The following is a 14,401-nucleotide window of genomic DNA, read 5'->3' on the forward strand; positions in this document are numbered from 1 at the left end:
TACTACCAAACATGATTATAGAGATTTATAGAATAAATATTATTGCCATAACCGCAACACAAACGTGTTTTTAAAATGATGAAAACAACAGGATATATTCTATTAAATAGTGTATCGATGCTTTCTGCTCATTCAAGTTATTTTGTATTTTTCTTATAAAATCAATAAATTGCAAAATAGGGAGCTATTTTGAATATAATTTAAATATTATTTCAAAGATAATTGAATATTACGATGACATCAATTATGTGGAGGTATGTACAGCGTAGTTTAGGGTACTTTATTGTAAAACGAAGTTCGTAGTTCAAATTATTTTTACAGTCAAATTCGAAATTAACATTTACCTGTTGTTTAGAATGAAAATTTGGTTTACATTGATTAAAAATATCATTTTAGAAGAGTTTTGAACTTATGGCACAACAATTTTCTGAACTCAAAAGGGATAAAAACTGTTTATGATTTCTGTAAAGTGTATAGGGTAAATTATGTATTTTGGACAGGCTAAGGATATGTCTGGAAACGGCGATCGATTAACTGCCTTAGATACTAATATTTTATTACGTTATGATACTTATATGCTTAATGTATCATTGTCTTTTGAGTTTCTGGAGAGAAAAAGCTTACAAACTGTAGCAATAGGTGCCAAAATAACGTTTTTTAATTGCCTGTCTGTTATACATTTCGGTCATCAAATATACATTTTGGACATCCTCATGTGAATATAATTTGGACAGGGGCGTTATCTCACTATCTATTCAATGGTTTCTTAAGAGGACGATCATATCATAATGTTTGAAGAGTTTACATGTGACTTATGCATTTTTTCGCTTATTGGATGTGTATATTGATGATAATCAATAATTTCATTTAATGCAAGCAAACATCATCAGATCCACGAAATACGCCTGCAAGTATGCATGCATGCGACATTCCAGTGCGTTTCATCAGATGGCCAAATTATATCAACTGAACAAAAACCGTAATCTATTTTGGACACCACCTGATTTATGCCTTATATACTAATGTTAAGATTTTAGATGAACTTAGCTTCAATTTTAGACATATTTTATCATATTGCCGCCTTTAAACTTTCTATGAATGCCTATTCTGAGCGCTATTATTGCGTTTAAAGTATGTTCTTGAAACATACATTCTCTTGCATTCGTAGGTTTCACAGGTGTTTTTTTGATACAATTTACAATTTAGGTATTTTTGAAGCTAATTTGTAATTGTTATGAAACTGGCCATCATTAATAAGTAGCATAGTTTATTAATAATGCAATACATGATTTTCCGTACATAAATTCCTCATCATCTCATTGTAAATGAGCATAGAACAAGCAGCCTGTCCAAATTATATGCATGTCCAAATTATATACGTTACCCTATATTTCAACTAAATTTCTATCAGAGCTTACGAGTATAATCTATAGATTGGATCCAATGACAAAAATAAACGTTATTGTTCGAATTATTGGATTTTATAGCAAAAATCATTGGAAAACTGGCATTTCTCATAATTTTACCTAAATTTTATATATGTCCACTAATAAATTGTCCAAATGTATATCACTACATCTGAACATCATAATAAAGCACTTCAGTAATCAAATAGAGCTTCTAAATTTAGTTTTGAACGTTGTGCGTTTGAATTTTGGTAGGTGTACGAATATGGAATTGGGTGAATTTTAGACATCAATTCAATACTTTTCTATTAATCCAAAGATGAATGTAAATGGAAACATTTCGTGATTGGCAAACAATAGATGACACCTATTACCTTCAATGTGGATAAAGTATTTGTAGCTCAATACTTCATTTAATAGTTTTTTACTAACTTGATGTGGAATCAGTATCCTGCACGAATATGAAATTGAGCCACTGTATAAGAAATAAATCTAAAACTTATATCATAAATCTATCCTGGTCTGGAATACCATTACACACCAAAAAAATCTTAGATTTACACGTAACGTAATATTAGCCTCAATCATGCAAAGCCATTTCTCATGTATTATTCAAGGATAAAACCTATAAACACATCTATTATATACAACATTGTTACCAAAATCCTTAATATTGAACGCGAAACGTCTTCTCTCGAAGAATGTTGCATGCAAAACGCCTCGGTTTACATAATTTTCCCACTGAAAATTCAATCAAAAATAATGCACATGGAATGACAAGCCGTCGATCCATCCATGTGCATTATTTTTGACAGAATATTCAGCGTAGAATCATGTAAACCCAGAATTCTTGTTTGCAATTTCACTTTCAAGATGCAAGAAAGCATGCAACATTGGCGAATGTTGGATGGAAGATCATGAAATGTTTCAGTTTCACTCAAGTTTGCAAGCATTATCGAATGCAATGAGACAGTTTACATTAATTATCGTTGAATGTTCAGTTGCAACTCGTTTTACATGGTTATCATAAAAAAATACGAGCCATGTAAATTTGAGAATTTTTTGCTGTGTAGCACATCATGTTTAGCTATATTTTAGATCTACCCAATAGCAGTACCAATTTATTAGATCTGTGAATATTAAATTTTGCTATAGTTCAGAAGTGCCAGGAACAAAGTTTTGATATTATTTTTAAATCTTTTTTCTTGGATGTCACGCTGAACTTCGATTTTTTTCGTTTTTTTTTCCTCTTTGTCACGCTTTTTGTATGACTCCTCCAACATTTTTGTAAGACTTGTCACGCTATGACTGACACCTCCCTTGGAGCGTGACATAATATGTGTATGACTCTTATGTCAATCAAATCAAAATCATGTTTCGAATGTGGGCCTTCCTTAGCCGAGTGGTTAGAGTCCACGGCTACAAAGCAAAGCCATGCTGAAGGTGTCTGGGTTCGAATCCCGGTCGGTCACGGATCTTATCGTAATGGAAATTTCCTTGACTTCCCTGGGCATAAAGTATAATCGTACTTGTCACATGATATACGAGTGTGAAAATGGCAACTCTGGCGAAGAAAGCTCTCAGTTAATAACTGTGGCAGTGCTTATAATAACACTTAGCTGAGAAGCAGGCTCTGTCCCAGTGAGGACGTAATGCTTAGAAGAAAAAGAAATTTCGACTGATAGCAATACTTTGCTTCTGCTTAGGATGATGATTTTACAGCTAGAGTTGTACATGTATCTAATGAAGCTTACCGAGTTGGATAATTATGACGAGTGCTGTAAAATCGAGTACTGCAACGAGTTGCGTGTAACATTTTTTGCAATTTCGTTAAAGGCCACATAGGGATATCAGAATTCAAATCCAGATGCGTTCACCATAATTTATCAATTTCTGAAAATGGTTGTGAATCATCACACGACTAAAAACAGTTACAGTAAAACGGGGTAACTTTGATAGTTTTTTCGAAGAAAACTTCAATATTTATGCATGCTATTTCAAAGAATTAAAACTTATATTCTTAAAACAAGAACTGGCATCCTAGCTATTGATTGCACTTGAAAGATTGCCAAAAGATTTATTTTGAATGGATATATTATTTTTGATATAATCGAAAGTCGGTTTTCTGTTTTGGGGTAACTTGACTTAGATTACGGAATGGAAATTTTTGACTAAGATTACGAAAGTGGTCACAGTTTGTAAAAATGGTTTTCGCTAAGAGATTTGAAACTGATCTCATGTTCTACTATAACTGGGCTGTCATGGATAAGTGACGAACTCATTATGACTTTAACAAATAGTGATCGTAGAGCAGATTGTTTTTAAGCGTTGCAAAAATGCTAAAATCTTGTAAATTTTTAATATTTGCATATAAACCTTCAAATGCACTTGATTCCAGCGAAAATATCTTTGACATGAAGTGTTATACTAATACTCTTTACTTTTGTATTCGTTTCTCTTAACTGATTAACAAAAACTTCGTTATTTCGTTTAATATGTTGTGGGTCTCGCACTATCAAAGTTACCCGTATTATCAAAGTTACCCCGTTTTACGGTAAGTAAAAAAAGCATTGCGCAATAGTCGTTACAGCACTATAATCAGTTTCGTAATGACTCTTACGATACTGCATAATTCAGTGCAGGAAAGCAGGCCGTTTCATGACTGACTGGCGTGATCAAAAACACTTGATGAGGTGATAAATTGGCTAAAACATAATTTGAGCAATTTAGAATAAAATCCTGAAGAAAATAAAAAGTGATCTTTAGGAAAAATATAGCAAGCCGAAGACATGAAAACACTCAAACAAAGGCAACTATAAATAACAATTCCCTTTACAATTTTGTTTTCGCATCATTACAGCAAACTAATCCTCTTTTGAGAACATGTTTTCGTGCTGTATAATAAAAGATAACTAAATCTTGTTACTTGATAAGTGAAGAACGTTCCAGAGTTTTTTTTAGTTATTAGCAAAGGATGGTGAAGAGAAATCGATCATGTATCGATTTGTCATTATTCGCAATTAAATGATGGCTTCCAACCTAATGCTGAAATTGTTGGTCGAACAATGGAACCTCAAAAAACAACGGAAGCCACTGAGAGAAGTTTTATCCAAGCCACACCTTCTCATTAGCTTACATCTCCGATTCAATGCGTCAGCGGAACTCAAGCCAACTGATTGCATGATTCTCGCCACGATCTACCCTGCCCTGTAATTGCTTTACATCGAATCAATTAAAAAACGGGGCAATCGGCTCCGACAGTTAGCACTTGTGTCTTGAAAACTGTTTCTACTTTCGTCGATCACCGCCCAAAGAAATAACAAACAATCCGCAGTGAAGACGTGCGACCGCAAAAACACTGTTTTCATGCACTGAAAACATCTCTTCGTATTTTATCCAAAATCCATTTCGTAAAACAAGATTTCGTACATATAACGCTATTTTCATTCATTGTACGAATTATTTGTACTTGACAGAATTTCGCGATTCAGTGACTTTACGAAATAATCGTAAGATGTACGATATACAATTCGTAGATGTGCGTTATCGTGTTGTTCGTATTACGAATTATTTAGTATTACGAAACTGATCTTTTAATCTACGAAATCATTCGTTGTTTTCTGCAACGAAAGGTTTTGTAGACACATTTCGTAAAATACAACATGACACGACCGCAGCCGAGGGAGGTAAGAAGAAGCGCGTATAAATGTTCGTTCTGAATACGAAACAAACGAATTTCGATTACGAAATGTTTTGTACATTATAACAATCATTGTTTGTTTTGATTTCGAACTTGAATCATATTACGAAGCTGGTTGCATACATTTTACGAAACTGTTTCGTTGCAGAAAACAACGAATAATTTCGTAGTTCAAACGAACGGTTTCGTAATATAAAACAATATATATTTTCAGTGTGTTCTTGCAATTAGGTTCTTATTAGGACAGTGCTTTTTCCTCATCTTGTGCTCTATGAGCACTTTCACAGTTATTAAATTAATGATTTCTTTGCAAATTTCGCCAGTTTTGTAATTTACAGGAAACGTTCAATACGAAAAGATTCTGGATCGACCTGAAATCGAAGCCAGACAACTTCTGCTTGGTCTTGCTTTGTAGCCGCGGACTTCACCACTAGGCCAAAGAAGACCCCAAGTCATTGTTTTGTGCACTCCAATTCTTATCAACCCATACTGACTAACAAGCCAAAACATATCCACAGCCAGAAACGAAAATATATAGGCAGCCGATAGAAGCAAAACCCACTGAAGTGGAGGGTAGCGGATTCTTGGGAGGTTGTTTTTTCACTTCATTTCTATCTTGGCCACGAGCCAATTTAATGAGTGAGGCTTCCGTGCTGAATTCCAATGCAATTGGACGTACGGCACAAGCCACATGCTCGCAATGGGCGTGCTATTTAATTTGTACGCTCGTGGATTGGGTTGTAGTAACGAGCATACACACGATTTCTGGCACACAGTAGTGGCTGGAGGTTCTTGGGGATGGACGACGGAATGATACGTGTTTCGGGCGTACAAGTGGTGAATCAGCGGATTCCCCGCGGAATAGTGAAACACTTACGGGAAGCTTTTTGGACCACCTTTCGTTAAAGTTTCAAGTGTTTTATTTTGATTTTTTGGAGCTAGAAATGAGCCTCTAGGGGAAAGTGTATGGCAGAAGGTATGGTGGAATCGCAAGCATCGATATGATGTTGTTTGCGTTTATAGGATAATGCTTTATAATAAGAAAGAACATCATAACGTAATGAAGTTTGAACAATTAGTTTACTCTAAAGCTAAAAACTTAAAATTAGCATAGGGGAAAGCTTTAATAGTTATGCTATAAGTCACCGTGTAATGGTTTTCCAGGTGATCGGAAAACCAATTCAACACATCATTTAAAGTACAGTTCAACAGTTCACTTACCGAAAATCCATCGGATCATGATCCAGAAAATTGGGCAATATCCGCGCTGCCGGATTACTCTCATCCTTAATCATCAGTATCCCACTCCCGAGGGTCAAATTGTTGGCCTCCTCGAGAAACTGCAACGAAGCCAACGCTTGCTGTCCGGCACACTGCAACAACCCTACGGAAGGACTCGTCCTGATACAGTAGTCGAAAGTTTCAAGCTCGGAACTTGTCACATGAAGAATACAGTGTATCACCAGCCAAGAACTGGCCAGCCCCAGGACATTCATCTGTGTCAGAATCATTCTGCAACCCGGGTGTCAACGATGGCACTCAATTAATATTAAATCACACTTTTTTTCACACCACTAGTGTTTAAAGCACGAGTTCACTTTTCCCTAACATCACGAAAAGGGTTCGTTCGGAAGGAATCTACGGTGCAAACACTGATTGTTTTTTATCCTTTGGGGGTTTTCCACTTTCCTTCTGATGATTCAAAATTAATAGCTTCGGGGGCCGGTTGGGTTCAGACGGAATCTCAGAAGACCGTTCAGGTCAAACTTTCCGAGGTAACTTTTAGCAACTTCGGACGGATTCACTTGCTCGCGGGCACGGATTGCGGTCGGAACTGAAAATCCTGTCACGATCTCGTCTTGTATATATAACCGTCACTTTGGTTAACTCCGAGGGAGAGAAAAAAAAATCCAAGGTGCCACACTTCGACGTAGCTTTAAAACCGAAAATCGCAAAGAACGAAAACAATGGACTTTTCTTGGAGCCATGGGAAAATGTCCGTCAACCGGAACGGGGTGGGTTTTGGACAGAGTCGTAGCGTGATCTGAGGGCGCCCTTGGCGAAGTCTATGTGTTTTTTTTTTCTTTTTTATTATCCTAATTTGGTAAAACTTAATTTAGCATTAATTAACATTTTGTTAACAACATATTACATTTCATTTGCCGTCGCAGGACAGAATTTTTACAGGTGAGTGGATTTCACTTGCTTATGCGAGGAAAAAAAGTTTCAATTTACTTAAACTAACGTATCCTAGATATATTACACATTGATCGTGGCAATAGATGATCGCAACGATTTGTGTCTGAAATGCTTAATTATTTTATTCGATATTTGTTCCAATGGGTCGACATTGGATATTCTACACACCAAAAAAAATCTTAGATTTACACGTAACGTAATATTAGCCTCAATCATGCAAAGCCATTTCTCATGTATTATTCAATGATAAAACCTATAAACACATCTATTATATACAACATTGTTACCAAAATCCTTAATATTGAACGCGAAACGTCTTCTCTCGAAGAATGTTGCATGCAAACAGCCCTGTCGTCGTAAAAATTTCTTAGTCGTCCCTTCTTGAAGGGGGGGGGGGGGGTTGGAGGTGGTCGTTGCAATATCACAAGTACTTTAATATAAATTGCAAATAAACGAAAGCCAATTGGTTATGTATATTACAAACTATATGTAAAAAATATAAAATTATTTAGAATTATCCCACGAACAAAATAAAAAGCCTGCTCGATCTTTTTTCTTGTGACGTAACGTTTCTCCAAGGACAAGGACAGAGCCAAGTTTTCGCGGGGTTTGTGCCTAGATTCATCTTGAAATTAAACTCACCTTAAATCAATCCTCTATCAGCAGCATCATTTTTCACCACAGAAAGTTGTTTGAATTACGATAACTTCTTTGTTTTTCGATATTTTTGTACCATTTTTTACAAGTTCTCAAAAATCTCTTCTATTTTTATAAAATGCGTCAATTTTAAGCATTGATTGACTTGTTCCGGAGATATTTCAAATTCCTCTGATTGACGCTTAGTCATAAATCACTTAAATATCTGAAATTACAAAAGTTATCTCATGTTCGGCATTTCGCTTTTAAAACATTATATTGATGGGAGTAAATTGTGAAAAATTAATTGATTGCAAAAGATAATTGAATAAAGATAATTGATGAAAAAGCTTTCGAGCAATGACCATTTATGCTTCTGGTATTATTCTGGCCGTATAAAGCTCTTAAGGGGCAGGATCCGTCATTGATTTTGGAATTTTCAATAGCAGTTTTTTTTGTTCAAAACCAATAAAAATTACAGGAAAATGTGTTCACTGTATTCTATTCTCCAACCGGAACACAGTGAACACATTTTCATCGAAATATTTTTAGTTTTGAACAGAAAAACTGCTTTTGAAGTTTCGATGATGACGATGATTACGGTGACGGAGCGTTGAACGTTAAAAAATCAAAAACATAATAAGATATTTATATTAACTCTAAAAGAAGACGAGGCAATAGAATGATCGGGCACATTGATTTCAACCATTTTTTTTTGACCTTTAGTACGCTCACAGTGCAATCGAAAAACTTAGAATATTCTGCATTTTTTATATAACTAAACATCAAATTTAACAACACCTTTGTCACACTGAAAATGCTAATTATTTGCAATTAATCGTAGTAGCCGAGGTCACAATGGGCCAATGAACGAGTTCACTCGTTGACGTGTCAGCTGTGAAAAAATAAGAACAAGTAATAACATGTATTTTATGGTAAAAAACTAATAATAATAGAGAGTAAAATATATTTCACTTAAAAAAACTGTTTTCGGTCTACGAGATGTAAAACTTTGAAAAATAATGGAATCGTTCTGGTGGGCTTCGATCCCACGTCTTCCAATATGCTAGACTGACGTTATCTAACTACCAACTACGAGATCGAAGCCCACCAGAACGATTCCATTATTTTTCACAGTTCAACATCTCAATTTGTCTAAAATGACTTTTGTATTTACGAACTTCAGTGTTTTTGTTCAAAAACACCGTCGGCTGTTTTAAAGCGTAATAGACATGCAACCCTAGTTGCGTAATATTTTGTTTGTTAAACACAATTCCTCTCACGTTTCAAGCATTATGTTTTTGTACCTGGAAAAGTGAACATTTGTTTTGAAATCACTGACACATGAGAAAACTACCTAGTAAATACTCAAAAGTGGTTTTAATAATGAAAAAAACACTATTTTTTAGATGGAATACGGAATTCATCGTCATAGTTATTTGGATTTAGGATATAATAAATACTATAATATCCCAAAGTTATTGATTGCACTGTGAGCATAAGTACAAAATGTCAACAAGCTATTTGAGGTCAAAATACGAAGCTCGTCAAACAATGGTTTATACTAATGTGCCCTGAGAGACCCGATTATTATATTGCCATGAAGCTTTAGCTGATATAATGAAACAATTGTGGGCTTCGTGGCCATATGGTTAGTGTTACCAAGCATTTAGCCGCATCGCGTCAAGAAGTGTGTGTTCGATTCCGGCTTGAGTCTGGAAAACTTTTCATCAGGAATGTATTCCGACTGGGCTTGCTTCCTTCAGAGGACAAATCATTGGACGTGCCGATGTCCTAAAAACAGAGTATATGATGCAGAGCTACTTGGGCACTTCCATGATTCACTTTGGCATGGGGTTTTTTATCGGTCGAATTGCTAAAAACTTTGCAATGAGCAGCACTTCAATACAACGCATATTGTGGCCAAATATGAGCCCAGTAGCTTTTGAAAAAACCCACTGCCGAAATGAATCTAAAAAACCAAGAATAGGATCCGGCTCCCTACTAAGTATGGCTGCCGAAAATTGGCGATTGAAGATACACTTTGATAGGAAAATGGTCGAAAATAATATAAATTCTACCCTAAATGTTCTAGGTTATTTCTCTTAGTCTGTTATTCTCAAAAACGATTGTTATGGTTTCAACTGGCATACTTCATCCGGAACGAACTCACTTTTATAATAAATATATTATTTGAAATACGCTAAACGCTAACTTGATCTATATTGCATCGGCGTTGATACAGATTCAAAATATTTATAGATTTTTTTACAAGTCATTAAGATCTACTTCATCCATGTGGTCTAAGGTTCAATTATTGCAGAGTGTTGATAAAGCTTGGAATATTAAATTAATGTCCTACAAGGCGTTGAGGTATTCCTAATCTAGATAGGGTAAGATCAAATTACTACAGGGCGTTGATATTGCTCAGAATGCGCAATTTATGTCCTTCGAGGCGTAAAGATGACACACAAGATCAATTATTTCAGGGCGTTAATATGGCTGAAATTTACGATTCATGTCATACAGGGCGCTAAGTTTTACCTGATCGGCATAGGATAAAGTCAAATAAATCCAACGCGTTGTAAAAAAACATTTAATTACCAATTGATACCTTTTAGGGCGCTAAGATACACCTGCTCTACGTAGAAAATTACTTCAGGGCATTGGTACATCTTGACAATTTCGTTTGATGCCATACAAAGTATCAAGATGCACTTGATCTACATAGTATATTTTTCAGGGATGAACCAGCCTCGGGCTGAATTTCCCCTTAATAAAGAGTCAATCAATCAATCTACATTGTATACGTTCAAATTACTCCAAAATATTGATACATCTTGATAATTGCTATTAATGTCATACAGGGCGTTAAGATATACCTGAATTACATAATATAAATTTAAATTACTACAGGGCATTGATACAGCCAGCAAATTTCGATTGATTTCCAACAGAGTGCAAATACGCTCCATATCTCGCAAAGATCAATGTGGAAAAAAGTCAAACTACTTCAGGTAGTTGATAAAGATTGATCGATTGATGGCATACAAAGCGTTAAGATGGCATAAAAATGCATCAGATCGATATAGGATAAGATCAATTTACTCTCAGGGCGCTGATACAGTTTATAATTTTAGATAGTACAGGGCGTTGAGATGCATCTGATCAACTTAAAGAAAGGTCAAATTACTCCAGGCGTTGGTATTGCTTGAATTATTCAATTTATGTCAAACAGGGCGTTAAGATGCAGCTGATCTATATTAGCCGAGGTCAAATTACTCCAAGGCATCAATACAGCTTTTAATCAATACGGGGCATTAAGGTGCACCTGATGTACGTAAGATACTCTCAAATTAGTCTAGGGCGTTTACTCCAGGACTGTAAAAAGCTTGAATTTTTAAATGGCCCCTACCGGGCGTTAACATGCAACAGATATATGTACATGGGAAAACGTAAAATTACCCCAGGGGATTGATACAGCTTGGATTTTTTAATGAATGTCTTATAGGGCGTTAACATGCACCTGATTGTCATAGAACTAGGTCAAATTACTCCAGGGCGTTGATATAGCTTAGAGTTATTATCAATGCCATACAGGGCGTTACGATGCATGTGATTTACATAGAATGAGGTCAAGTTAATCCGGGCCGTTTATACGGCTTGAAATTCATAAATGATGTCCTAATGCAATTGAACTATATGAGACAAGTTAAAATGACTATATGGCATCGATACAACTTGGAATTTTTAGTCGATACAGGGCATTAAGGTACATCTGATCTGCGCTATACAAGGTCAAATTAGTCTAGGGCGTTTATACATCATTGCAATCTATTCTGATGTTTCACAAGGCGTTAAGTTGTACCTACATGGAAGTAGGTCAAATCACTCCAGGGCATTGGTAAATCGGGAAATATTAAATTGATGTTTTACAGGGCGGCGTAAGGACGCACTTGGTCTACATAAGACGCAGTCAAATTATTCCAAGGCGATGATATAGCTTGACATTACCGATTAATATCATACGGGGCGTTTATGTGTACCTGAAGTACGTGGAAAAAGGTCAAATTACTGCAGGGCGTTGTGAAGCCTGTGATTTGATTGATGCCCTACAGGTCGTTAAGATACAGTGGCCCAATTTCATATTCGTACAGGATACTGTTTCCACATCAAGTTAGTAAAAAACTATTAAATTAAGTATTGAGCTACAAATACTTTATCCACATTGAAGGTAACAGGTGTTATCTATTGTTCGCCAATCACAAAATGTTTCCATTTACATTCATCTTTGGATTAATAGAAAAGTATTGAATTGATGTCTAAAATTCACCCAATTCCATATTCGTACACCTACCAAAATTTATACGTACAACGTTCAAAACTAAATTTAGAAGCTCTTTTTGATTACTGAAATGCTTTATTATGATGTTCAGATGTTGTGAAATACATTTGGACAATTTATTAGTGGATATATATGAAACTTAGGTAAAGTTATGAGAAATGCCAGTTTTCCAATGATTTTTGCTATTAAACCCTATAATTCGAACAATAACGTTTATTTTTGTTACTGGATCCAATCTATAGATTACACTCGTAAGCTTTGATAGAAATTTAGTTGAAATATATATAGTTTACAGAAATCATAAACAGGTTTTATCCCTTTTGAGTTCAGAAAATTGTTGTGCCATAAGTTCAAAACTCTTCTAAAATGATATTTTAATCAATGTAAACCAAATTTTCATTCTAAACAACAGGTAAATGTTAATTTTGAATTTGTATGTAAAAATAATTTGAACTACGAACTTCGTTTTACAATAAAGTATCCTAAACTACGCTGTACATACCTCCACATAATTGATGTCATCGTAATATTCAAATATCTTTGAAATAATATTCAAATTATATTGAAAATAGTACCCTATTTTGCAATTAATGGATTTTATAAGAAAAATACAAAATAACTTGAATGAGCAGAGAGCATTGATATACTATTTAATAGAATATATCCTGTTGTTTTCATCATTTTAAAAAACGTTTGTGTTGCGGTTATGGCAATAATATGTATTCTTTAAATCTCTGTAATAATGTTTGGTAGTGAACTGTAAATTAAAAATGATAATTGCGCAATGTTTCGATAGGAACATTAACTATGGATTATGTATATACATTTAGGAGCCAAACATAAAGAAATTGACTAAAATATTTTGTTTTGGATTTGTTATAAATGTTATACTACCTAAAATTCAAAAGTATAAGTTGTCGATATCCACTCCTAGCTACTCTAAAACTGATTATAATTTTTTGAAACTTGTGCAATATTCGCAGTTATCACTCTTAAGGAAGTGATGTTGAAAAAAATGCAATTTATTGTTCGACTTACCGAATATTTTAGCAAAAAACATGGGAAAACTGGTATTTTTCTTAAATTTACTTAAGATTCAAATATGTCCGCTTTTAAATTTTCCAAATGTATTCTACTGCATCTGAACATCACAACGAAGAGCTTAAGTGATCATCTAGTCCATTAAAATTAGTTTTGAATGCTGTATATTTATTTTTTGTTAGGTGTACGAATATGAAATTGGGTCAATTATAGACACAATCTCAATTCTTTTTCCATTATTCCAAAGATTTAAGCAAATGAATACAGTTTGTCATTGCCAAACAATAGATGACACCTATAACCTTCATTATTGATAAAGTATATCGAAGTCCATGCACCATTTAATAGATTTATACCAACTTGATATGAAACCAGTGCCCCGTACGAAAATGAGAATGAGTCACTGTACACCTGATCTAAATAGGATAAGATCAAATTACTCCTAGGCGTTTATATAGCTCGTAAATATCGATTGATTTTCTACAGGGCGGTAAAATGCTCCTGATCTCACAAAGTTCTTTATGAAATTTCAATTGATATCTTATGAGGCGTTAGATTGTTGTTGACCTTGCCATATTACCTACCTTTTTTCATCACTTCTAGTGAGAATTTCAAAAAAAAAAAAGGGAAAAAGCTTCTTAGTCGTTGACTGAGCGCGACTAAGCAGGACGACATGGCTGCATGCAAAACGGCTCGGTTTACATGATTTTCACGCTGAAAATTCAATCATAAATAATGCACATCAAATGACAAGCCGTCGATCTATCCATGTGCATTATTTTTGACAGAACATTCAGCGTAGAATCATGTAAACCGAGATTTCTTGTTTGCAATTTCACTTTTAAGATGCAAGAAAGCATGCAACATTGGCGAATGTTGGATGGAAGATCATGAAATGTTTCAGTTTCACTCAAGTTTGCAAGCATTATCGAATGCAATGAGATAGTTTACATTAATTATCGTTAAATGTTCAGTTGCAACTCGTTTTACATGATTATCATAAAAAATTACGTGCCATGTAAATTTGAGAATTTTTTGCTGTGTATGTAACTCATTAGTACTACACAGCAAAAA

At 34.7% G+C, this 14,401-nt stretch overlaps 1 protein-coding gene across 1 annotated transcript in view; it reads right to left on the reverse strand.

Annotated features, from left to right (window-relative positions):
- The window catches only part of LOC5564494, a 48,078-nt gene extending 41,150 nt beyond the window's left edge, over positions 1-6,928 (reverse strand). Inside the window, exon 1 of the mRNA XM_021838626.1 lies at positions 6,328-6,928. Within this exon, the coding sequence (XP_021694318.1) occupies positions 6,328-6,617 (290 nt within the window). The 5' untranslated portion in view covers positions 6,618-6,928. The remainder of the gene's footprint in view (positions 1-6,327) is intronic.
- Between the last annotated feature and the right edge of the window lie 7,473 nt (positions 6,929-14,401).

This window comes from Aedes aegypti, chromosome 1 (genome assembly GCF_002204515.2).
Source record: "Aedes aegypti strain LVP_AGWG chromosome 1, AaegL5.0 Primary Assembly, whole genome shotgun sequence".
NCBI lineage: Eukaryota > Metazoa > Arthropoda > Insecta > Diptera > Culicidae > Aedes > Aedes aegypti.